Raw genomic sequence first — 23,404 nt, 5'->3', positions numbered from 1 at the left:
TATTTTGATGTGCAACTTGGAATTACAATTTAATATAGCGAGAGAATATCTCACATCTGTTCCGTTTGGGAGCAATGTTGTACATATTGTTGATTCCTCTTCAAAGCGCACAAGTGATACAATGTATAATTTCGCTTGACCGTGAGAACCACAAGTTCTTTCAAGTTTACTAGTGTATATTCAGAAAGCTTGCAATCTTGCTTGCAATTTTTTTCCCCGCGGCATCTAAACTGTTTGGATCCCCCTCACCTACTGAACGAACGCACTATACCGTGCAAAGCTCACCCCATGCGCTCCAGCCCACCACTGCTTTGATCTCCCATCAGGTCAGAGAAATCAGACAATTAAATGGCGTGCACTCCACGCTTTGGGAGGAGTTTCATCCCGGGGGCTCTTACCATTATGAACAACTCCCCATATGGGCAGGTGTGGGGTTTGATGGCAGGGTGGGAAAGGTATCTGTCCGACTGTTCCTATGGTTTGTTTGCTGCGCCTTATACATGTTTTGTTCAGGCCTATGTGATGTGAGAATTGCTAGGATTTCCTCTTGTAGGAAAAACGTGAATCGAAATCGTTTTCAGTTTTCCGTCATACGACCGTCATGATTCAAAAGCATTGATATAGTTTAATTCAATCAGTGAATCAAAGTTTAATACTGCTATTATTTTCTCCTTCATGGCATGAGGAGTGACAGCTCATAAACTGAAGAGAACATACACAATAAGATTGATTGGCTTCTTTCTCACCTTCCAATCCAGAACCAAACACATTTAAGTTAAACACACATGGGGACTACATTAACATAATGTGATGGGTATATGATCTTCTCTATTCTATGTGAAGGAATAACATTATGAAACTAGAACCTCAACCTACAGCAGTCAATTTATTTGTCATAAATAAAAGCAAACACCAACAGCTTGATAAAAATGGAAAAACACACATATGAAAGCTTAAATACAATATTGGTGGGAATATGTCCATGCCAAAAATAAAAGGAAATATAATTGGATAAATTGGAAAAAAGATGAGTTGAGATGCAGCCATCACACACGGGTGGATCGACATTTCTAAAATCAGTAAGGACAGCGCCCGGTGCTGAAAGTTTAGTCAGCAAATTCACTAAGAGGGCTTTGTTGGAGCATTAAGTAATTAGAGATAGGCTTACCTGTTTGACAGACGTAATTATGTTATCCATATACTTGTCGGTACAGCTATTTCCTAAAACACTGTCACCATGCACTTCCTAAAATAGGCCTACCTCCGTTCTGGGTTGGACTCAGGCCTCATGTCTGGGGTGAAAATTCCACTTCTATAAGTAGCATGCATAGATTCTCAGAATGAATACTTTGCCAAAAGTGAATGTTTTGTTGCAAAAAAAGACACTGGATTGGCATTGGAGAAATACAGCGAGATTAATATATTCCAATAGAATAGGTAGACCTATTATTAACAGATATTGGTGATTATTAACAGATATTGTCATTTAACTGATTAGCCCACTTGCCTCGTTAAAAAAAGTACGTGTTAAATGTGTAGGGCTATGAATTGGGCAGCTAGCTACTATTTATAGGCTAATTATGATCTGGCCAGCCAACTAGCTACAAGCTCAGGAACAAATTGTTTGAAGGCCAAGCCTAGTTGCCAACCCACGTCACAGATCATCGACTTGAAGAACTCGTGGATGTCTCGGTGAAGTGATGTTGTTGCTCACCAGTGCCCTCTGAAGAAACAATACAATGCTAACCTGACGTCGTTCTCAAAACTGCAGACTTCTTTCAACATAGAAGCTCTGGTCCTATTCCACTTTAATTCCAGGTTTCATACCAAAATATTTAAGGGCATATCGGATGGCCTGCTCTTCCTATAACAGTCATGCCAAGGATTGGCTTGCTATAAGATTGAAATGGGAAAATAATATACCTGTGAAAAAACTATGAACTAGCTCCCCAATACCGTCTGATGTATATAATTAATGTATTACATGAATGGTCATCACAACTATTCCCGAAAGTACATTTAAATCGTGTTTTAATGCGATTTTTCCCACCCTACTCCATATATTCAATGTATTCCATTTCAAATTTGGCTCTCAGTGTAGCTTTACTTCCGGGCTAAGACGACGTATCTGGCCATTCCTTCTCTGTATATTCCTAGGCTAGCAGTGCCATCTAGTAGTGGAAACGTGCATTTTAGTTACTATGACAACGGCTGTGGCGGGTTGGAAAACGCCTAGCTGGTAGCTAGCTAATTAGTTAACCAGCAACAATCAAGCCAACAGTTTTTTTTGCTAACGTTAGCTAGCTAAGGTTAGTAAACCACATTCAATTATGCTAGCGTGCCATCTTACTTGTAAACTGACCTAATAAGATTACTCATACGTGTAAATGTAGCTACCTAACTAATTTAGACCAGAAATGGGACCATTCCATTCCCATTGCCTGTGGGCTGTTGCATGAAAAAAAAATTCGGCAAGCACTAGTTAGCTAGCGAGTCCCACCCACTTACATTTTTTTGAGACTCGTTTTAAATTAACGTTAGCTAGTCACAATTTCGGCAACATTGATAGAAAACACTGAAGTAGATTTAGCCGGGGAATTTATACTGCACACAGCGAAAATAGTCATGATTCACATATTGCCAGTAACGTTACCACTTGGATACAAGATACTAGCTAGCGACTGTAGTAAATTCGTTAGCTTATAAGAAACTTACCCGGCAGTCTCAGCTCCTGAATCCACGTTATCAACTGTTCGAGAATGCCACCGGACTTAAATCGAGTCCTATGGAGAAAAGCACATTTTTGTAGTGGCCCTGGCTTAGGCAGATGATGACAAGGCGGTCCAGACACTTAAAAGACACCCTATCCCCTCAGCCCTCAAATTAAGTGGACACTTCTGATGGCTTAGGCAGATGATGACAAGGCGGTCCAGACACTTAAAAGACACACCCTATCCCCTCAGCCCTCAAATTAAGTGGACACTTCTGATGGCTTAGGCAGATGATGACAAGGCGGTCCAGACACTTAAAAGACACACCCTTTCCCTTCAGCCCTCAAATTAAGTGAACACTTCTGATGACGTTTCATGACGAGTATGCACTTGCAGGACGAGGGAGCCAGGAATTATTTTTAAATCGACCACCTTTAGCTGGAAATTTGTCACTCATTTTTTATTTATTTAACTAGGCAAGTCAGTTCTTAAATTAAACAAATTCTTATTTAGGACTCAATGACGGCCTACCAAAAGGCCTCCTACGGGGGCTGGGATTAAAAAATATATATAAATATAGGACAAAACACACATCACAACAAGAGAGACAACACTTCATAAAGAGAGCGCTAAGACAACATAACACAGCATGACAACAACGTGGTAGCAACACATGGTACAAACAGTATTGGCCAAAGTCAACAGCACAAATGTGAAGAAGGTAGAGACAACAATACATCATACAAAGCAGCCACAACTGTCAGTAAAAGTAAGAGTCTTTGAATGAAGAGAATGAGATAATACTGTCCAGTTTGAGTGTTTGTTGCAGCTCGTTCCAGTCGCTAGCTGCAGCGAACTGAAAAGAGGAGCTTGTGGGTGCTGTATATGCCCAACAGTCAATTATGATTGCATGTCTACGCCTTGCTGTAAGGGCCGCGGCTTTTGTGGAGCGATGGGTAACGATGCTTCGTGGGTGACTGTTGTTCATGTGTGCAGAGGGTCCCTGGTTCGCGGCGAGGGGACGGACGTAAAAGTTAAACTGTTACTTACACTTGTATGTTGACTTCTCCATTTATGTTGTTTTTCAGGCCCCGGAGTGAACATAGTGTAACGACCCTGGGTTTATAAGCGTGGATATCGACTCTGCCTTTATGAGTATGCTTTTGCGGCACAGTCGATGGCGCGCCGGACTTCGGGCTAGAAGATCGAGGGTTTGAGACCTGCTCCCTGCGGTTTCATTACAGTAATTACACAAAGCCGACTAAAAACGAGGGCTGAGGGCCTGAAGTTGCAAACTTCCCTTGCTTGGCTAATCATTTGGACCACCCGCTAATATGGCAACGGGGAATCCCCCAAAGGCATAAGGCCGAGGGTGTGTCTTTAAAGTGTTTGGACCGGAACCAAGAATTGGCACTGTTCAGTCAGTCCGTTAACGAAGTCTGTTTTTTCAAGAGCATCCTTCTAGTTGGGACACTGCCGTCATCAGCTGCACTGGTACCGTTAAGACATATTTTATATGAGGGAGTAGAATGTCAGATTTAGGGAGGCTATAAAAAAAATGTAAAGGATAAGTAGAAAAGAGTCGTGTCTACTCAAACACATGAATAAAGACGTGCAGAGTTGACCAAGAGACATGAAAAATGGGAGAAAGGGTTGTCTACTCAAACTAAATGAGGAAATGGCAGTCGTCTCCCTGTCATGATGTATGGGGCGGCAGGTAGCCTAGTGGTTAGAGTGTTGGACTAATAACTGAATCCCCGAGCTGACACTGTTCCTAGGCCGTCATTGAAAATAAGAATTTGTTCTAGTTTAAAAAAAAAAATATGTATGAGTCCAGACAGGGTAACTACACTGAGGGGCAAAGGATGGAATACCACTTCTGTAATGGAACCTGAATCACATTTCTGTTAAAGAGCATAACAACCTTGTTCCTCTTCACTTGTTTTTACATACAAGTCCTTGTCACATTCTCTGTGGTGGAACATTGGAGACTATAATCACCGTTAACATGTTATTTTCTAATAATCGACATTAAATTGTCATAGCAGCTGTATTAGTGAGATGCATATTCATCCATTGAACCCATGTAAAGTGGCCTTAAACAATTTCATTGAACACTGAGAAATAAAATACACTTGAAGGTGATTCAGCAAGAAACATTGTTCTAAAGCAAATGCAGTGACTCAAAGTTGGCTACCACTGTTTGAAAGCAATACAAATAGTTATTGAGTTCCTCTTCTAAGATGCTTAACAGTTTGACTATGGTTCCCTCTATGCATTACGCTTTAATTATGGTCAGAGGCGCAGATACTGTATTTCACTGTACAATTTACTGTGGCTTTCTCTCTGCTCTCAGAGAGGAATACACAAGGCACAGAGTCGTAAAACAGGGAGGCAAAATTCCCTTCGATGTACATTTTCTTTTTCTACATTTAATATGATGAAAACTAGGCCCTGTACAGTCCACTTTAGTGAGTACAATAATTATTTTACAATTTATACACATTAAAACATGGTGCTAAATTGGTTCCAATTGAAATGCAGTAAAGAAAAAAAATGTACTTCCCCTTTGTGATCTGCATAGGGAGGAACCTACAATTCCAAGGATAAATATTTTCTGGGCTGATGATCCAATTTTACAATAGGCCCCATTGAAAAAAACTTTAAAAAAAACTTGAATAGAGCATGTGACTTCTCCCACCACTCCATAAAACAAAACATGCTATCAAAGCAACTGCTCCTGTTTTCTGCAAACCAGCCACTACATCCATGTCTTCCTCTTCTCTGATTAAAACCTTAGAAGGAAAAAAGGCCAATAGTGTCTAATAGTGTACAACCAGCATGATGCCACGAAAAAACAAACATAATACATTTACATCAACATTTAAAAAACGTGAGAAATGTCAAATATTTTCTTGGTCTTCGTGTAGCCAACCCACATTTGCTTGGTATATGTTTTGTATTATTTTTTGTATGCTCGTTTTCTTTTCCTTTTGTTATATTGGGTTTGAATGCAGTACACTCGATGCATTCACACTCTCCCCCCAATTCTTCCCAAGGCCACATTAGGAACATGAAACTGTAACAAAGCGAGATCCAATCCCTCCATTTAGCTCTTCTCTGCAGAAGAAATCTAAAAGATATGAGAAAAAAAAGTCTTTAAATGCATTTTTTTTTTCAATGGAAGAAAAGTAAGCTTCCCAGTGTTTCCCAGTATGAGACAAACTTTCAAATTCATACGCATAACCCGTCCCAGAAAAAAAGGTATCGTTTCTTTTTGTGTCAGGTTTCATGGAATTCACGCCTTTATGCTACATAAGTGTACACTTTGCGATCCTCTGGTGTCCGCGCCAAATATTCCCGCTCAATGAGTCCTTCAATGCGCTTCTTGATGACTACAGGACTGGGGAGGAATCGCGATCGCAGCTGCTGGGTGACCTAGAGAGACGGTACAAACACAGAGACACAAATCAGAACCGAACCTCACATCTAATTACCGACGTTAATTAAATACAACCAGGTGTACCCGAAACACCTCAATCTTCATACACTGTATTCCACTGACCTCTGCTACTAGTACGTTATGCTGCATCTTCTTTCTAGACTTCATGATGCGGACGATGGCCGCCTCAATCTCGTGCTTCCTGTCGTCGTCCACTTTCTGCCGCGTCTCCTTCCTCTCCGGGTCCGACTCTCCTTGCTTAGCAGCGACTAGTAGCCAACACAAGGAAAACCAGTTTCAGTCGGGAACCACATGACAGCTACATGCACAAGATTATATAATACACGCTACACAGGTGAATCTGTGGCTGTGGCAGATGAGTGGAGGTCAGTGGGGGTTTTCCACTACAACTACACTATACAAAAGTATGTGGACTCCCCTTCAAATTAGTGGATTCAGCTATTTCAGCCATACCTGTTGCTGACAGGTGTATAAAATGGAGCACAGAGCCATGCAATCTTCATAGACAAACATTCGCAGTAGAATGACCTTACTGAAGAGCTTAGTGACTTTCAACGTGCCACCGTCATAGGATGCCAGCGTAGTCAAATGTCTGCCCTGCTAGAACTACCCCGGTCAACTGTAAGTGCTCTTATTGTAAATTGGAAACATCTAGGAGCAACAACAACTCAGACGCGAAGTGGTAGACCACACAAGCTCACAGAACGGAACCGCCGAGTGCTGAAGCGTGTAAAAGTAGTCTGTCCTCGGATGCAACACTCACTGAGTTCCAAACTGCCTCTGGAAGCAACGTTAGCACAATAACTTCGTCGGGAGCTTCATGAAATGGGTTTCCATGGCCAAGCAGCCGCACACAATCCTAAAATTACCATGCGCAATACCAAGCGTCAGCTGGAGTGGTGTAATGCTCACCGCTATTGGGACTCTGGAGCAGTGGAAACTCGTTCTCTAGAGTAATGAATCACGCTTCACCATCTGGCAGTCCGACGTTCGCCAGGAGAACGCTACCTCGAGGAATGCATAATGCAAACTGTAAAGTTTGGTGGAGGAGGAATAATGGTCTGTGGCTGTTGTTCATGGTTCGGGCTAGTCCCATTCGTTCCAGTAAAGGGACATCTTAACGCTACAGCATACAATGCCATTCTAGACGATTCTGTGCTTCCAACATTGTGGCAACAGTTTGGGGAAGGCCCTTTCCTGATTCAGCATGACAATGCCACCACACACAAAGAGAGGTCCATACATAAATGGTTTGTCAAGATCATTGTGGAAGAACTTGACTGGCCTGCACAGAGCTCGGACCTCAACCCCATCGAACACTTTTGGGATGAATTGGAACGCCAACTGCGAGCCAGGCCTAATCGCCCAACATCAGTGCCTGACCTCACTAATGCTCGTGGCTCAATGCAAGCATGTCTCCAAAGCAATGTTCCAATATCTAGTGGAAGGCCTGTTATAGCAGCAAAAGGGGGACCAACTCCATATTAATGCCCATGATTTTGGAATGAGATGTTCGACGAGCAGGTGTCCACATACTTTTAGTCATGTAGTGTATCAGAGGTAGAATCATAACCATAAACTCAATATAGTTCTGTGGGTAGAATGACCCTTAGAAGGTTGGTATACAATGCATTCGGGAAAGTATTCAGACCCTTTTTCCCACATTTTGTTACGTTACAGCCTTTTTCTAAATTAGATTTTTTTAAATTGTGTCCACTCAAGCTACACACAATACCCCATAATGACAAAACAATTATTTTTTTTAATACATTTTTGAAAACATCAAAATAAAAAAACAATATCAAATTTACATACTTTGTTGAAGCACCTTTGGCAGTGATTACAGCCTTGCGTCTTCTTGGGTATGATGCTACAAGCTTGGCACACCTGTATTTGGCGAGTTTCTCCCATTCTTCTCTGCTGATCTCAAGCTCTGTCAGGTTGGATGGTGAGCATCGCTGCACAGCTATTTTCAGGTCTCTCCAGAGATGTTCGATCTGGTTCAATTCCGGGCTCTGGCTGGCCCACTCAAGGACATTCAGAGACTTGTCCCAAAGCCACTCCTGCATCGTCATGGCTGTGTGCTTAGGGTTGTTGTCCTGTTGGAAGGTGAACTTTTGCCCCAATCTGAGATCCTGAGCAGGTTTTCATCAAGGATCTCTCGGTACTTTGCTCCGTTCGTCTTTCCCTCAATCCTGACTAGTCTCCCAGTCCCTGCCGCTGAAAAACATCCCCACAGCAGGATGCTGCCACCACCATGCTTCACTGTAGGAAGACGCCTGGCATTCAGTTCAATCTTGGTTTCATCAGACCAGAGAATCTTGTTTCTCATGGTCTGGGTCCTTTAGGTGCCTTTTGGCAAACTCCAAGCCTTTTACAGAGGAGTGGCTTTCGTCTGCCCACTCTACCATAAAAGGCCTGATTGGTGGAGTGCTGCAGAGATGGTTGTTCTTGTGGAAGGTTCTCCCATCTCCAAAGAGGAACTCTGGGTCTCTGTCAGAGTGGTCACCGGGTTCTTGGTCACCTCCCTGACCAAGAACCTTCTCCCCCGATTGCTCAGTTTGGCCGGTTGACCAGCTCTAGGAAGAATCTTGGTGGTTCTAAACTTCTTTAATTTAAGAATGATGGAGGCCACTGTGTTCTTGCAGACCTTCAATGCAGCAAAAAATGTTGGTACTCTTTCCCAGATCTGTGCCTCGACACAATCTTGTCTCGGAGCTCTACAGACAATTCCTTCGACCTTATGGCTTGATTTTTACTCTGACATGCACTGTCAACTGTGGGACCTTATATAGACAGGTGTGTGCCTTACCAAATAATTTCAAATCAATTGAATTTACCACAGGTAGACTCCAAGTTGTAGAAACATCTCAAGGATGATCAATGGTAACAGGATTCACCTGAGCTGAATTTTGAGTCTCATAGCAAAGGGTCTGAATACTTATGTAAATAAGGTATCTGTTAAAAGTTTTAAAAAATACATTTGCAAAAAATCCAAACTGTTTTTGCTTTGTCATTATGGGCTATTGTGTGTAGATTGATGAGGAAGACACTTAATTTAATACATTTTAGAATGAAATGTGGAAAAAGTCAAGGGGTTTGAACTTCCCGAATGCACTGTGCATACAGTTCAAAGTCACAACGCAATGTTTCAGAAAGCAAGGTTGAAACAAAATAAATCTTGGTTGTTTTTGTGCCATTTCGGTTATGCATGGCTTAGATCTTCGAATCTGTGTTCCACAAGAATGGTCTATATGGTTGTTACCTGTCTGGATCTTGACGCGGTGCAGCTTGGAGGTGAACTGGTCATTAACGGTGAACACGTGGCCGTTCTCGATCTCCTTGGACTTGGGCTCCTTGGTGAGGACGCGTTGGGTGGGCTTCCCGCAGGCCAGTGACTGCAGCGCACGCACCAGCTCCCTCTCCGGGATGTCTGTCTCCTGCTGGATCTCCTACACAGTAGTGAGCGAGAGATGGGGATAAAGAGGAGAGGACGATATGAGGCAGAGGGATCCTTTGATCCATGACTGCATTATACTGAAACCAAATAATACATTCTGTTTATAGAGAAACAAGTGTAACTTTTTCAATTCAATATCATTGCCAGACCACAAATATCAACATCATGCACATATAATAAAGACATCACATTGCCCAAATACATCCCCCCCTTACAAACTTGACTTTATTCAGTGATGTTCTACGCATTCAATTAGCGGCTGTACCTCAAACAAAGACTTCTCCCGGTTGTTGAAGAGCATTAGTATTGTCATCTGGAAGGTGGACACCTGCAGTATGTGCTTCCTGGTGTTGGAGCCTGTTACCTGGGCGCCGCCCACCCCCACCTCTGAGCCGTCCTCCTGGGGGGGAGAGGAAATGAGAGGTCACCACCACCGGCCACCTTCAGGTAACTCAGTCACAAAGGAGGAATCATCAATGTAGCCTCCGTTCAATCACTGACTATGTCATGCTTATATAAACACAAATGTGTGAAATGTGAGTTTAGCCCCGCCCCCCACACATCCCTGTTCATCCCATATTCAAAAAGGCAAGTACAGCCTTGATGCACCTGCTGTTATCAAGACCTGATGTTGACATTGCTGGTGTGTGTGCATGCATCAATCCGTCTGTCAGCCAGGCAAAGGCTGTCCCCTGCATACCTTTTTGATTGTGCCGTAGAAGGTGGCGTTGAGGTCTGCAGAGCCCATGTGATGCTGCAACGTAAGCTGCCTGCCGCTGTGCTTGGCCAGATAAAACCTATGGCCGCAGAGCCAGAGGGGACAGTCACACACTACAGCGTTAAAGATAAACACAGACAAACAACGGACAGCGCCCCGCTTCCACAACCTGCAGCAGAGAATATATGGCCTCTGGTATGCAAAGTAAATGAGAGACAAACCTTCTAAAGACTTCAAATGCATGTCGAGGAGAAGGGGGGATATTACATTTGGGTGTGGCGGACTGCGTTGGCCAGTAACCCGTCGTCAAGACCCTCACTGTGAGATCAACTCCGCCCAACGACACCTGGGGATGAAAGTTAGATCTACGTCTTCCACTGAGGTATCAAAAGCTTCACAAGATGTGCTCTTCGCTTTGAGAGAGCTAATGGCTAGGTTAAATAGAGAGCAATAGTAATGGCGTCTTTTTATAGGCACCAACTCCGCCATGGTTCAAAGCATGTGGGAAAATGAATGGAGTTTTTGTAGGGTTTTTTGATAAACGCCAAAAATAAGGTCTGTGGTAAACACAGGCTTAGAACTTATACGTTTTGTTCTATGAGCTAATCATCAGCTAACGTCACTTTTTATGAATGTTTAAGCATTTATGTAATAAAAAAAAGCACATAAGGTTTCATAATTCATAAAGGTAATGTTAACGGACCAATATTATATCATAGAACAAAACATATAATATCTCCTAAGCCTTTTCTTTCTCTATAGGAATGGCTGAACGAACCAGAAGTAACTAATTTCTGTTTTTTTAGAACTACAAGCTGGCGAGCTCTATGTTCCCCAGAACCAACACTGGACTGGTTCTGGGAGTGGGTGTCTCACCGCCGTTGACTGTAGGTGTTGGCGGAACTCGTCCATGGTTGTGTTTGAGATGCTCATGTCCCGGAACATGCCTTCCAGTTTAGAGGTGAACTGGCAACCACACTCCGTCTGGCCAGGGGAACCAGAGAAAGAGATAGTGAGAAAGATACGGGATGAGACAGATCTATTAAACAACACTTCACTCGCGCTATCCGTTTCTTTCACACTGACTCTGCACTCAGCTGAGCTGAGGTTCAACACAGTCTCTGTGCAGTTCAAGTTAAAAATGTATTGTACCAGACCTGGGATCAAAATACAATTCAAAATGATTTCAAATACTTTAGCTTTGCTAGCTTGAGGTTGCCTGTTGCAATTGAACCAATCAAAAAGCACCAAAAGTGCAAACCCCACCTACGTGGCACCGCAAACAGGCTAAAGCAAACGCTCGAAGTATATGAAAGATTTGAAATAGTATTTGAACACAAGGTCACACTTATTAGGTATCGAAGGTGCTACAATATATCTGACAAAAAACAACAAAGAAAACAGTTGATGAATGTATTAATGGATGGAAGATCTTAAGATATATAGCTACTGCTCTTCCTGTATATTCACCTTGAGCTTAGAGATCATGTTCTTCTCCGAGTCGTCCGAGACGCTCTTGTTGGTGAGCAGCCTCCTGGCCAGGTGCTGTTTGTAGTACCGCTCAAACACATCCTTCTCCTGCATGAACCTGAAGAGCACCATGGCCTTGTCCAGGATCGACTCCACCTCTTGCTCCGTCAACTACACATACAGGACGAGAGAAAAGTGAACGTTACACAAGCACACACACTTTAAATGATTACATTTCAAAACACTAATTTAATCAAATATTGAACTCCTTATACAGTGAGCTCCAAAAGTATTGGGACAGTGGCCTTTGTTGTTTTGGCTCTGTACTCCAGCATAGCACATAGAATATGTTTCTAAACACTTCTACATTATTTGGATGCTACCACGATTACAGATAATCCTGAATGAATCGTGAACAATGATGAGTGAGAAAGTTAGACACACTAATATCATACCCCCCTAAAAATACTAACCTCCCGTTAGCATGTCTTGGAGGTATGATATTTGTGTGTCTAACTTGATATAATTCCAAATGAGTGATGAGGTCAAGCTTTCATTCTTTCGGGCTGTTGTTCAGGAACAATGACAGGGTGCTGGGCCCTGGTCAAAAGTAGGGCTCTACGTAGTGAATATGGTGCCATCGGGCTCTGGTTAAAAGTAGTGCACAATATAGAGAATATGGTGTCATTAGGGAAGCAGCCTGTGTGCCTTGAGGGGAGGACGTTCCTCCCCCATTACATCAGAAAACCACCCACTCCTTTTACGCCTTTCTTCAGCTTGTCGTCAATGAACAAGGAGAGGTACTCGGGGGAGCGCGAGTTGAGGTTGAGGAAGTATTCAAAGTCCCCTGCGATGGTCTGCTTGAAGAGCCGGTCATTGTTGAACGACTCTTGGAGGAAGCGGTCGAAACGTGACTTCAGATCCAACAGACCCTGCAGAGAACAAAACGGAGGAAGGAAGAAAATGTGACATTATTATTGGAAAGCAGTGGCACTTACTACATGCTCTTGTGTACGCTGCCATCTAGTGTCAATATGGAGAGTAACAGAAATTGCATCCCTGTTGTAGATTTAAAAGCATTCGCTGGAGTTTTCACTATTGTTAAATCTGTGACGGGAACGTAGCCAGAGATCAATCTTTAGTGGACCCCCCCTGCCCCGTGTCAATGATGCCACTTCCTGTGTGAGTTACCTGGATGTAATCTACAGGGTTTTTGCCCTCGCCCTCCTCTGACACCAGCGCCTTGCCCTGCTCGCGGAGGTAGGAGCTCATGCACTCACACATTGTCTTCAGTCCGTTTGGCACTCTGCTAAAGAGCTTATACATACACGCCAGGTCTGTGTTCACGCACACACACACGCACACACCATCAGTACAAACACATTAGTATCCAAAGACCACCTACTACACAGAATATATTTCACAATAAATATTGAATTGCTGACATTGATGTGGTACCAAGTATGCACACGATAACAACACACATTCACACAATGTACATTACTCTATTATTCTGCTCTGCAAAATATCTATTCAAGAGGTAAACAAACATCTGACAAATTTTAACATCGGGGTGAAATACCCCTTTCATAAAAAAAGAAAGAAAACACCCTATGCCCTACATAGTGCACTACTTTTGACCAGAGCCTAATCGTCCCCATCAAAAGTAGTTTAATGCATAGGGAATAAGGTGCCATTTGGGACGCAGCCCATAGCTGGGACTGGAGTAGTAGTAGTAGTAGTAGTAGTAGTGTGGCACACTGACCCTCTGTCTTTCCGTTCTTGAGCATGTGGACGAGGCCCGAGTTCTCCATTTCCACGATGGTCTTCATGTGCTTGGAGATGAGCTCCCTCTCCACCACCTTGACGATGGGCTCTTCCGTCGTCTTGTCCAGGCAGTGCAGCACGCGCTCGATCTCCTCGTTTATCCGCGCCTCCACTTTCTTTATGTACACGCTCGCGCTGTTCTCTGCCAAAAACTTTTGACTTTCCATCTGGAGGGCAAACAAACACGGGGTTAAGAGCACCTTGGGAGATTGAGAAGGCATCCACATTATGTATATAACATGATAGTAGGCCAACAACATATCACTGCAAGTCAACATGCATGACACACATAGCATTGATGCGTGTGAATAGATGGGTGGGGGGGAGGGATTCTTACAAACCTGGAAGAACTCTGCAGACATTTCTAAAAACGGGGCCTCAAAGTCCTCTTCGTAAACCGACCTCCCTTCGAGTCCTAAGATCATTAACATCTGGCAGGCATTTCTGATCGCCCCCCTGAGAGAGAGAGTGTGTGTCAAGTACATGTGCCAAGTACACTGGAGTCCCAAATTGCATTCTATTATGGGCCTCAGTCAAAAGTAGTGCACTGAATGTAGAAAACACGAGGAACACCTGCTCTGACCATGTTATAGACTGACCAGGTGAATCCGAGTGAAAGCGATGATCGCGTATGTCACTTGTGAAATCCACTTCTATCAGTGTAGATGAAGGGGAGGTTAAAGAAGGATTTTTAAGCCTTGAGAGAATTGAGAAATGGTTTGTGTTCGTGTGCCATTCAGAGTTTGAACTGCAACGCTCGTGGGTTTTTCACGCTCAACAGTTTCCCGTGTGTATCAAGAATGGTCGGCCACCCAAAGGACATCCAGCCAACTTAACAACTGTGGGAAGCATTGGGGTCAACATTCCTGTGGAACGCTTTCAACGCGTTGTAGAGTACATGGTCCGACAAATTGAGGCTGTTCTGAGGGCAGAAGGGGGTGCAACTCAATATTAGGAAGGTGTTCATAATGTTTTGTACACTCAGTGTATAGGGTGCCATTTAGGTCTGGGTCAGCTCAAAGACTATCAGATACTTTTTAAATATAACAAAGAGCACAATGAAATAATCATGGATTAGAGTTGTGTCTTTCTTTATCGGGAGAAACACTGCATCCTTCAGCTCAGAAACTGTGGCTCTGTTCGAATTCCTTCAAAATGCATCCATCCTCCCACCCTCGAAACAGTCAATGCTTAGACATGACTGGACAGATGAACACAAGCATTCCACCGCATGGCTTTCACTTGTCCAGGCATTTGTAGTGATTCCACTTATCCAGTAATTTCAGTGATTCCTTCAACGAAGCTAGGAGTTTGTGGATTTTTAAAGAAGTCGAACGCGGCCTGTGTATATAGACGGGGTCATATTATTATACCTGTCCACCACCTCGCCCTTCCTCTCTCGTGCGATCATGTCCAGGAGGGTCTGTCGGAGGTGGTCTCGGATGCAGCCGTAGCGCACCACCTGGTCTCTGAAGATGATCAGGCCCAGGTTGTAGACATTCTCCACGTTGTTCTGCTGCACGTACACCCGGTCCTGGGAAACAAGAGGAAGAGAGGGGGAGACTTTGTCAGTCAAGGTGGATCTTAAATAAGTTTTGCATTTACCCCACTAACGGGTATGGTTAGGATTGGGAAGCTGATCTGTACTTAAGGGAAACTTCACCCCGGAGCGCGTTTGAGACCTGCAGCCAGGCAGCAATGCATTGCCAGTCCAAGGGATGGTTACGAGACGACACTGCATTGAGAAATACAGTCAAATCCTAATAACTAAGAAGTGTGCACGTCTGATTAGCACAAATTATGCATGTCAGCAGTTATGTTTTCTAAAAGTGTGATGATGCAGAACACATATGATGCAAAACGTAGCATCACTACAGCCAATCGGCTGACTGGATTAAAATAACTCTATGCAACTATGTCTAGAATGAAAATGACATTCTAAAAGTTGGCCCAACTCTCTAAATACATGGCTCTGGTAGCTGGTGGTGACACTCACCATGTACATGAGGATGTCTCTGATCATGACCATTGCCGTCTGGTGGTCGTTCCAGGCCTGGTTCAGTGTTTGGAGGAAGTTGTTGTTTAGTGAGTTGAGGACATCTTCCCGTACCTGTGGGGAAGCAGCGGCACAGTCAGGCAGAGAGGCATTCGTTTGATACTACACGCACACCACACTGATGACTCAGCATACCGAACCCATCTCGCTTTCTCTGCATGACACAAGCTCTGTCTGTGAGCCTCTCCCTCCACAAGCTCCTCTCTCGGAGTGTTTCCTTCACTCTCCGTATGGGACTCCAAAGGGCACTGTGCTCCTCAACTCCAGGCAGAGACGCCATCATCGTCCATTTAGTGAAACAGTGTACAGCACACTGACTCACACACACACACTATCTCAATGGAAAGTGAACTCCTCTCAGCTCACTATAAAATCACCCACTGATGAATCTGTTGTACTTATGTCTAGTAGCCTAAAACACCATCATCCAAATATGATGATCATCCAAAGACTTTCGAAAACATGTTCAAAACAAACAAAGGTAATTATTATTTGTATTAAATTTTACAAATCGAGAGCTTGGGACTATAAGGTTCTATCTGAAAAAATATGATTATGAGATAATTGCCTTTAAAGTTCCAAAACACTCATTGGTTTGAATGGTGTCAGAAATGTATTGTGTATTTAGAATAAAGAGTAAGGCTGTGTCAATAACAACATTTTGCCAATAAATTAGTAGCGAATTCCCATAGCTAGCTAAATGCTAACAAGCCCAAGCGAACAAACTATTTGCAGGACAGACAACCCAGCTCATAAAGATATACAACTATCTCAAAAGGCTACTCACTGTTTTCTGCACTCACAAAATAAATATTAGACAGCTCGGCTCTTGATCCAGGAGGGGATTGATTGTCTCTGCTGTAACCAAGAAGCTTGATCTTGCCATCTTGCCACTTAGCTAGCAAATTAGCAAACCAAATGCATAGCTGAAGCCCTGAGCTGGATATTATTTATTTGGCACATCTTAGATAGTCAACTTGTAGTTATTACCAGTGGCATAACATGCACCCCTGCAAGGTGGGGGTCTGCATTTAAAAAGCCCTGGTAAATGGTATATCGCTCAAGCCTAATGGTGTACCAGCTAAATTGCAGTGGTCTGAAGGGATAGAAATATATTTCATAGAATGGAATGACACCCACCCTGTATTTAAGAGCATGTTGTGTCTCAACCAACGGCGGGCACAACACAATAATATAATCACAAAAGCTTACTTTAAATGATATGAAACTCAACTGTTTCTCTTTTCCAGTGATAGACATGGACGTCTCATAGTATGGTGGGGTATGCAAAAAGGGTCAACTTTGAGCACCTTTATCTCCTGAATGTTTTGACATTTAGGTCCAAAAAGTCACTTTATGACCCCTTCTTTCATGGGCAAACATGTATGAAAAGGTTTTGTTTAAATCAAAAGAAATGCTGTCAAAAAGTGATTGAATTCAATTGAATGTCCCATATTTCTCTGATTGCAAATGTGGGGGACAGGAACAGAATGTCAATGGGAGATAATTTGTTTCAATTCTGAGATGCCAATTGGGTGGTGTTTTATAAAGGCCAATGCTGAAATATTGACATCCACAGCGATAATTGGTCATCTCAAAAGGTAGGCATGCCGCACTACATATAGGGCTGTTATGGTGACCGTATTACAGCCACACTGGCAGTCATGATAGCAGTCATCTGATGCCTATGAATGTCATTAGTAGCCTACCAAACATTCTAACTCAGCACACTATTGTCCCTCTAATCACTCTGATATCAATGCAAATGCAATCGAAAAATCACATTAAACACTTCACGAGAGCCCTGGCATTCAGTTTGAGCAGAATAGGATCACCTGTTGCACAGGGAGAGACAGCTCCTCATAGGTGGTTGATGCATGGAATGAAAGTGTTGCTGTTGCGCAACATTTCTATAGGCTATGCAATTGCGTGAGAACAGAGCCAATTGGCCTATATGTTTTGCTAAGGTTAGTATCACAACTGAAGTGGACAAATAACTCCAAACATAGCCTATAGGCCCAAGACCCCTGAAACATGGTTGGAGAGCCCATAGCCTACAGAGCTTAGTGAAAAGTGTTCTTATAAGCCCAGTCATTGCGCAATCGCACATGAAAACAGAGTTAACTTGCCACTATTTAATACAAGTGGATCCTAGCTTTCTTGTGCTGCTATATTTATTGCAAAATTCTTAAAAATTAAGCACATTAATCCGCTTTACAAACAGTGTAGCCTACCTGGCATATTAAAAAAGTAACTGCACATAACCTCCATTCACTATTCGAATGCAGGCTATGGATGATGTCTATTCTTTTTTGTATAATTCCACACTGGCGACTACCTCATGAAGCTGGTTGAGAGAATGCCAAGAGTGTACAAGGCTGTCATCAAGGCAAAGGGTGGCAACTTTGAAGAATCTCAAATAACAAATATTTAGATTTGTTTAACACAGTTTTGGTTACTACATGATTCCATATGTGTTATTTTATAGTTTTGATGTGTTCACTATTATTCTACAATGAAGAAAATAGTAAAAATAAAGAAAAACCCTTGAATGAGGTGTCCAAACCTTTGACTGGTACTGTATATTAGTAGGCTATATGTAAAGACCAGACTAAATTTAGAATAATGCATGAGTATATCATCAAGTGCTTGTCAAATTGTGAACGAGAGACTGATGAAGTGTTTGCAGCCTGCACAAGAAAAAAGAGAGCTTCCCTTTCATGCAACTTTTTTCAACTCATCCTTTGTCGCACCATGAAGCCTTAGAATGTATTAGAAATCAAAACATATAGCCTAACGTTTGCATCACAACTAAAGCTGCATAAAAATCTATAAATTAAGCATTTAGGAGAACCCGTTTCTTTGTTTACTGCTCAACACAGGATGGACGCATCTGCTCACTCCCTCAAATCGTTTGATGAAAAATAACCTTTACATTTTATTCAGCTATTTTCAATTGTATTGTTCTTACAATAAAATAATTCCTCAGGAATTATAAGCAAATCCTGCCCGCTAAATGAACTAGTGTAGCCCACAGCCATAGCCAGAACAGGCCCTAACATTAGGACGACTCAGAATATGCTATTCGTTCTTCTGAAATAGGCTACATCTTCTTCATATCATAATGTTTCTTTAGACATGCCTAAAATAATGGATTTATTGTGATGTTCCAAAAGGTCCACATCAGTGGATTTACTTTTTGCATCAATTACAGTGAGACTGGCAGTTACTTGAATGACAATCACCCGGATGACAAAATTTCATGACCGTCACAGCCCTAGCCCTGCATAGATATTTCATTGGCCCGGTAATGTCATTGTTTCCAAAATAGTTTGCAGACGCTATAGCTTCACGGCTTCGAGATAATCTGATGCTGCTTCCTGCTGCTTCTCATTCAGTGGAATATGTTGGCCTACATGGCGTGTGGTTTAAACAGGAATGTTATAGGGATCATGTGATACACAAACTATCCTCAAAGGCTATTGCAATCGCGGGCCTCCCGAGTGACGCAGCGGTCTGAGGCACTGCATCGCAGTGTTTGAGGCATCACTACAGACCCGGGTTCGATCCCAGGATGTGTCGCAACCAAGAGACGGCGCACAATTGTCCCAGCGTCGTCCGGGTTAGGGGAGGGTTTGGCCGGCCGGGATGTCCTTGTCCCATCGCACTCTAGCAACTCCTTGTGGCGGGCTGGGCGCATGCACGCTGACGTCGGTCGCAAGTTGTACGTACACATTGGTGCAGCTGGCTTCCGGGTTAAGCGAGCAGTGTGTCAAGAAGCAGTGTGGCTTGGCAGGGTCGTGTTTCGGAGGATGCATGGCTCTCGACCTTCGCCTCTCCCGATTCCGTACAGGAGTTGCAGCGATGGGACAAGACAGTAACTGCCAATTGGATATCACGAAAAAGGGGTAAAAAGTACACAAAAATAAAATAAAGGCTATCACAATCACTGATGAAAGTACCAAAAGGCAGATTGATCTGCTTTCTAGTACCTACACGATTGGACAGAACAAAACCAAACATACAAATCCTCACCGAAACAGGAGGCTTTTTCAATCAGCCGAGCTTGTCAAAGATCAGGACTGTGTGTGTGCTATTACTGAAAGAGGGCCTTCAAATCTCCAGTCAGATGCCTATGGGACCTAGTGGAGCTGGGCCTTCTGATAGAGGAATTGGGCTAACTTTTCTCATTTCCAACTACTAAATACAAGGCTGATGAATGAATGGGAGCAACTCATGTTTTGCAAGTCCGCAGCATCCAGCCATCGTCAAACAGATCCCTGGAGCTTTTCCACAGTAAAAGGTTTAATGAGCGCTCCACTTCATCATGCTGTCAGCATACCAAACAGGCCCAACACTGAACAGGACAAATCAGCCTGTAATTTAATATGACCTGGATTCATGCGACAGGCTTTCACAAGATTTGTTTCCTTGCTTTTCAACAATTAAAAGGATTTTGTGGTCAAGCTGAGTAACATTCTGTGGTTAAGCTCAGTGACTATTTTCAGACTCCAGAGATCCTGCAAATGTACTGACGGAAAATACGCTAAAGACCGGCCAGTGATTTTATAAGGGTGATTATTACCACATACCCGCACAAATCCAGCAAAGGGGACGTTAATCCAGACCCAGGTCGTGTTCATGAGGCACCAAACAAAAGAAAACTGGTTGAAAACGGAGAGGGACTACCTGGACTCGTCCAATAAGAAACACTTTTTTTCATTGTCTGTTGCAAAATGTTTTTAAACGTTTTCCCATCGCATGCCCTAATAAACAGCACCCAGTACTGAATCAACATCCTGACCTGCGCTGGGATGAACACATTAATCTACCACCATGCGTTCATTGGCCTTACTTTGTTGATGAGGTGCTCGGTGACCACCTCCCGGAGGCCTGTGTAAAGCTTCTCGCCGTGTTTGTGCAGCACCATGGTGTAGGCGTTCCTGTAGAGCTCCTCGAAGCTCAGCCCGCTGTTGTTCTTCCTCTGGATCTCCTGGATGGCATTCTTCAGAAGGTCCCAGATGTTGTTGACATACTTCTCGTCCATCGTCATCTGCAGCGACCAAAGGAAGTAAGAGTGAGAGGAGAGCAGAGAAACGGACCGACAGGTCAAAGTTTCGGGGATCGTTGGCTCCAGCACAATACCTCGTCTGAGGGAGAACTGGAACAAAGCAGCCTGATAAAAATTGTGGCTATGCACACAATGTCTATCAGTCTCCTGCTAGGCTAGCTTACTTCTTTAGGTGAGAGAAACAAGTCTACACTTGCTGCACTTCCGCAACCCAAAAATCCCTACTGATTTAAAGAGTAGCCTGTTCTATGATGCAATATCTAACAGTTTTAGTGTAACATTGAGAAAAGAATCACTACTCCAGAAAAAACATGATTTATATTCCTACTTTTGACCCTATGTAAAAGTATATAAAACAAATCACTGTAAGGGAAACCGAGTAGGTGTGTCCCTATTTGTTTTCCTTGTGATGAACTAAGACTGCAATACTGCAATATCATGATTATATTCCCAATAAGGTTTCATACAGACCATAACATGAATGAAAGCGTTTTATATTTTCCATATAATATTGCTCACGACCACCTCCAACTGTGTCTCGTAACATTTCCCATTCCCCTAAATTCTCCTTTTAACTGGACAGAAAGTAAATGGCACAGCAGCCAACCATCACACTCAGCTAAACATGCCATATTCACAGCTTGATATAAATCCCTTGTCCCCTTTGGCTGTCACGCTCAACCATGGACTGTTAAACCTGGAGGCTCTCCAAAGTGAGGCTGGCCGAAAGCTGCATACAAGGTGTTTGGATATGGCACCATCCACATCCCGACACAATGGGGATGAAGTGTAGTCCATCAACTGGAGGCACACACAACGTATGGATCTGTGTAAATCTTTTTTTTATTTATTTTTTTAAAGATATTCCATATCAGCGAGAAATAATAAGGGGCATATGTTTCGAAAACCTTTTCGCAAGCGATGATTATTTACGTTTCTAAACTTTAAAACACAGCGTCAGAATTGTAGTTCACAGAGCCAACCATGGGCGACGGCAACTGCTGAAAACCATATGGAGAGAAGCGTTTGAGAGCTAGGGGATCATTGAGGATTCAGTGGACGCACATCCATCAGAACTGAATACTAGGCCTCCCGAGTGGCGCAGCTGTCTAAGGCACTGCTTCACAGTGTTGTGGCGTTACTACAGGCCTGGGGTTCGATCCCAGGCTATGTCATTACCGACCGTGACCAGGAGTCCCATAGGGCGGCGCACAATTGGCCCAGCGTCGTCCGGGTTAGGTCGGGCGGGACTTTACTTGGCTCACCGCGCTCTAGCGACTCCTTGTGGCAGGCCAGGCGCCTGCAGGCTGACTATGAGACATGATTATAATCACAAAATTGGGATTAAAAAAAATAAAAATTAAAGACATGAATACTGATCTTCTGAATACTGATTTCATCCAATAGCTTTCGTCCATTAACTTAGATCTAGCTATCAGCAAACGGTTTCCCAATGAAACTTAGACTAGCTACTTGACAAAGTAACTAACTGGCTATTCCAGTCGATGCAAAATGTTAGCTAAAGTTATCTAGCAGTTGGGGTATCAATGTTTAATTGGCATGTAACAAAACACGTGATTCGGCAAACCATGTCATGCAAAATAACGTTACACAACAACACTCTCCAACCCACCAGTTTCTGAATTGACTAAATACAACAAGTCATGAGGCCACAAACAAAGCTACGACGCCAAATATTTACTTAATGTTAACTAGCTAAAGTTAGGTAGCCATCAATAATTTTTCCCCCCGGGTGAAGTGTGTACAGTAACGTTAGCTAGCTAATGTTAATTAATAATTCAACAGTAACGTTACTAGCTAGCTAAGAGTTGGTAGGTAGCTAACAGTATATGAGCTAGCAAGCAGCTATCCATAAGCTCTAGTACGGGGCAGCTAGCTAACGTTACTTTGTTTACTGAAAGCCTGGCCTTGCAAACTGCACTCCCAAGCTAGCTAGTTACTCGAACCTCGGCGGTCCAGTCACCGCCTGCTGGCCGGGACAGGTCCTATCAGCGGTGTGTACTTACAGGAAAGGCTCGTATTCTCATCTTGGTGTCCTTTTTGGTGCCGCCTTTGCTCAGATTGGACATGGTTACTTCGTCTGTGTGTTCTGTATTTACATGAAAATGTTATCTGGTTAGGTACAGGGATGTATACTTGTGGAACAGCTTCCACTAGACCTTCCTCGCTGGTCCGTAATTGGTTGTTGACAACCAAATGTCAATGTTGCTCTAACGTAGATCTCCCCACACAGCAATGGCGGACTACCTAGCTACAGTTCTCACTGCGCAGAGCTCACACGCTGCAACTCACGCGAGACTAAGGTTATTGGGCTGGAGGTTGTACTTTTCTGATGAATTAAATGTTTTGGTCAATCAATTCCATAGGGCTTTGCCAAACACTTAATTATACTATACTATAGCTATGCCATTTAGCAGACGCTTTCATCCAAACCGACTTAGTACCTACTTTTCCCCCTTCGTATTAAGCTAGTTTTATATCTCAAATTGGGATTGCCCTTCGTCCATTTCTAAAATGCTGAGCTACAGAATGGATTTATATGATAGGCTTATCAAATAGGTAAAATTATTAGGTAGGCTATTTCATATTCATATATTCATATTTCAC

General features: G+C 43.1%; 1 protein-coding gene across 1 annotated transcript; it reads right to left on the bottom strand.

Annotated features, from left to right (window-relative positions):
* Positions 1 to 4,742: 4,742 nt before the first annotated feature.
* On the bottom strand, positions 4,743 to 23,054 carry LOC120018436 (cullin-3). The gene is made up of 16 exons (XM_038961631.1): positions 22,804 to 23,054; positions 20,561 to 20,758; positions 15,646 to 15,759; positions 15,023 to 15,183; positions 13,991 to 14,105; positions 13,588 to 13,816; positions 13,014 to 13,159; positions 12,578 to 12,754; positions 11,823 to 11,993; positions 11,229 to 11,336; positions 10,574 to 10,698; positions 10,335 to 10,431; positions 9,900 to 10,034; positions 9,440 to 9,626; positions 6,277 to 6,422; positions 4,743 to 6,149 (listed from the first exon to the last, which is right to left on the bottom strand). Exons 1-16 carry the CDS (start codon positions 22,864 to 22,866, stop codon positions 6,018 to 6,020), a joined length of 2,304 nt encoding a protein of 767 aa, XP_038817559.1. The 5' UTR covers positions 22,867 to 23,054; the 3' UTR covers positions 4,743 to 6,017.
* Between the last annotated feature and the right edge of the window lie 350 nt (positions 23,055 to 23,404).

The sequence above is a fragment of the Salvelinus namaycush genome, chromosome 23 (genome assembly GCF_016432855.1).
Source record: "Salvelinus namaycush isolate Seneca chromosome 23, SaNama_1.0, whole genome shotgun sequence".
Classification (NCBI taxonomy): Eukaryota; Metazoa; Chordata; class Actinopteri; order Salmoniformes; family Salmonidae; genus Salvelinus; species Salvelinus namaycush.
The sequence above is the reverse complement of the archived record's forward strand: the minus strand, read 5'-3'. Positions and strand labels throughout refer to the sequence as shown.